Source organism: Callionymus lyra, chromosome 1, assembly GCF_982586985.1.
Source record: "Callionymus lyra chromosome 1, fCalLyr1.hap1.1, whole genome shotgun sequence".
In the NCBI taxonomy this organism is placed as follows: Eukaryota; Metazoa; Chordata; class Actinopteri; order Syngnathiformes; family Callionymidae; genus Callionymus; species Callionymus lyra.
Window position 1 is genome coordinate 55351744 of NC_141818.1, and position 2500 is coordinate 55354243.

The following is a 2500-nucleotide window of genomic DNA, read 5'->3' on the forward strand; positions in this document are numbered from 1 at the left end:
GTCAGAGGTCACAGCAACGAGCGTGGGGTCAGAGGTCACAGCAACGAGCGTGGGGTCAGAGGTCACAGCAACAACACCATGAAGTCCATGAAGCTTCGTGACGTTTGAAGGACGTTCGTCACAAATGAACGAAAAATCATTTTTATTGATTAAAAAAACACTAAAACTAACAAAACCTTCAAAAACTCATCGAGTTAAATCAACAAAATAACTTGAAACTAAAGTTTTTAAAACAACAAACTCAACTGTTTGAAGTAATTGTTATCAAACCCATGTGTGTACTTTGTGTTCTTTGTGTTCTTTGTGTTCTTTGTTTTCTTTGTGTTTGTTGAATTGATGACAGTTATGAAGTGGTTTGTGTTTAGTTTTAAAATATCCTAGAAATCACTACGTTGTTGGTTCAACTTTCATCTTCCAGTCAAACATTGATTCATAAAGATCGAGTCACTGAAGATTCTATTGTTTCTATCGGAACTCATGTGCTAACAAAATAAAAGCATCGACTTGTTGTTTGATACAAAATAAAAGCATGAACTTGTCATGTGATCCAGGATAAAAGGCTGAATAAAGGTCTGTCTCCACAGGTTCCACCGCAGCGACTACCACATCGACGTCTGCATCAACGACTACCTGGACGTCTACTGTCCTCACTACGAGGACGTGGTTCCCGAGGAACGCACCGAGCGCTACGTTCTCTACATGGTGAACTACGACGGCTACAGCTCCTGCGACCACACGGCCAAAGGCTTCAAGCGCTGGGAGTGTAACAGACCTCACTCGCCCAACGGACCCCTCAAGTTCTCCGAGAAGTTCCAGCTCTTCACGCCCTTCTCGCTGGGCTTCGAGTTCCGGCCCGGCAGAGAGTATTACTACATCTGTGAGTACTTTATTACTACATCTGTGAGTACTTTATTACTACATCTGTGAGTACATTATTACTACATCTGTGAGTACTTTATTACTACATCTGTGAATACATTATTACTACATCTGTGAGTACTTTATTACTACATCTGTGAGTACATTATTACTACATCTGTGAGTACTTTATTACTACATCTGTGAGTACATTATTACTACATCTGTGAGTACATTATTACTACATCGGTGAGTACATTGTTACTACATCTGTGAGTACATTATTACTACATCTGTGAGTACTTTATTACTACATCTGTGAATACATTATTACTACATCTGTGAGTACTTTATTACTACATCTGTGAGTACATTATTACTACATCTGTGAGTACTTTATTACTACATCTGTGAGTACATTATTACTACATCTGTGAGTACTTTATTACTACATCGGTGAGTACATTGTTACTACATCTGTGAGTACATTATTACTACATCTGTGAGTACTTTATTACTACATCTGTGAGTACATTATTACTACATCTGTGAGTACTTTATTACTACATCTGTGAGTACTTTATTACTACATCTGTGAGTACGTTATTACTACATCTGTGAGTACATTATTACTACATCTGTGAGTACTTTATTACTACATCTGTGAATACATTATTACTACATCTGTGAGTACTTTATTACTACATCTGTGAGTACATTATTACTACATCTGTGAGTACTTTATTACTACATCTGTGAGTACTTTATTACTACATCTGTGAGTACTTTATTACTACATCTGTGAGTACATTATTACTACATCTGTGAGTACTTTATTACTACATCTGTGAATACATTATTACTACATCTGTGAGTACTTTATTACTACATCTGTGAGTACATTATTACTACATCTGTGAGTACTTTATTACTACATCTGTGAGTACATTATTACTACATCTGTGAGTACTTTATTACTACATCGGTGAGTACATTGTTACTACATCTGTGAGTACATTATTACTACATCTGTGAGTACTTTATTACTACATCTGTGAGTACATTATTACTACATCTGTGAGTACTTTATTACTACATCTGTGAGTACTTTATTACTACATCTGTGAGTACGTTATTACTACATCTGTGAGTACATTATTACTACATCTGTGAGTACTTTATTACTACATCTGTGAGTACATTATTACTACATCTGTGAGTACTTTATTACTACATCTGTGAGTACATTATTACTACATCTGTGAGTACTTTATTACTACATCTGTGAGTACTTTATTACTACATCTGTGAGTACATTATTACTACATCTGTGAGTACATTATTACTACATCTGTGAGTACATTGTTACTACATCTGTGAGTACATTGTTACTACATCTGTGAGTACTTTATTACTACATCTGTGAGTACTTTATTACTACATCTGTGAGTACATTATTACTACATCTGTGAGTACATTATTACTACATCTGTGAGTACATTGTTACTACATCTGTGAGTACATTGTTACTACATCTGTGAGTACATTGTTACTACATCTGTGAGTACTTTATTACTACATCTGTGAGTACTTTATTACTACATCTGTGAGTACTTTATTACTACATCTGTGAGTACATTAT

General features: G+C 35.3%; 1 protein-coding gene across 1 annotated transcript in view; it reads left to right on the forward strand.

Annotated features, from left to right (window-relative positions):
• efna5b (ephrin-A5b) overlaps positions 1 to 2500 on the forward strand; it is a 91092-nt gene that overhangs the window by 76599 nt on the left and 11993 nt on the right. Inside the window, exon 2 of the mRNA XM_087779183.1 lies at positions 585 to 877. Within this exon, the coding sequence (XP_087635309.1) occupies positions 585 to 877 (293 nt within the window). The remainder of the gene's footprint in view (positions 1 to 584; positions 878 to 2500) is intronic.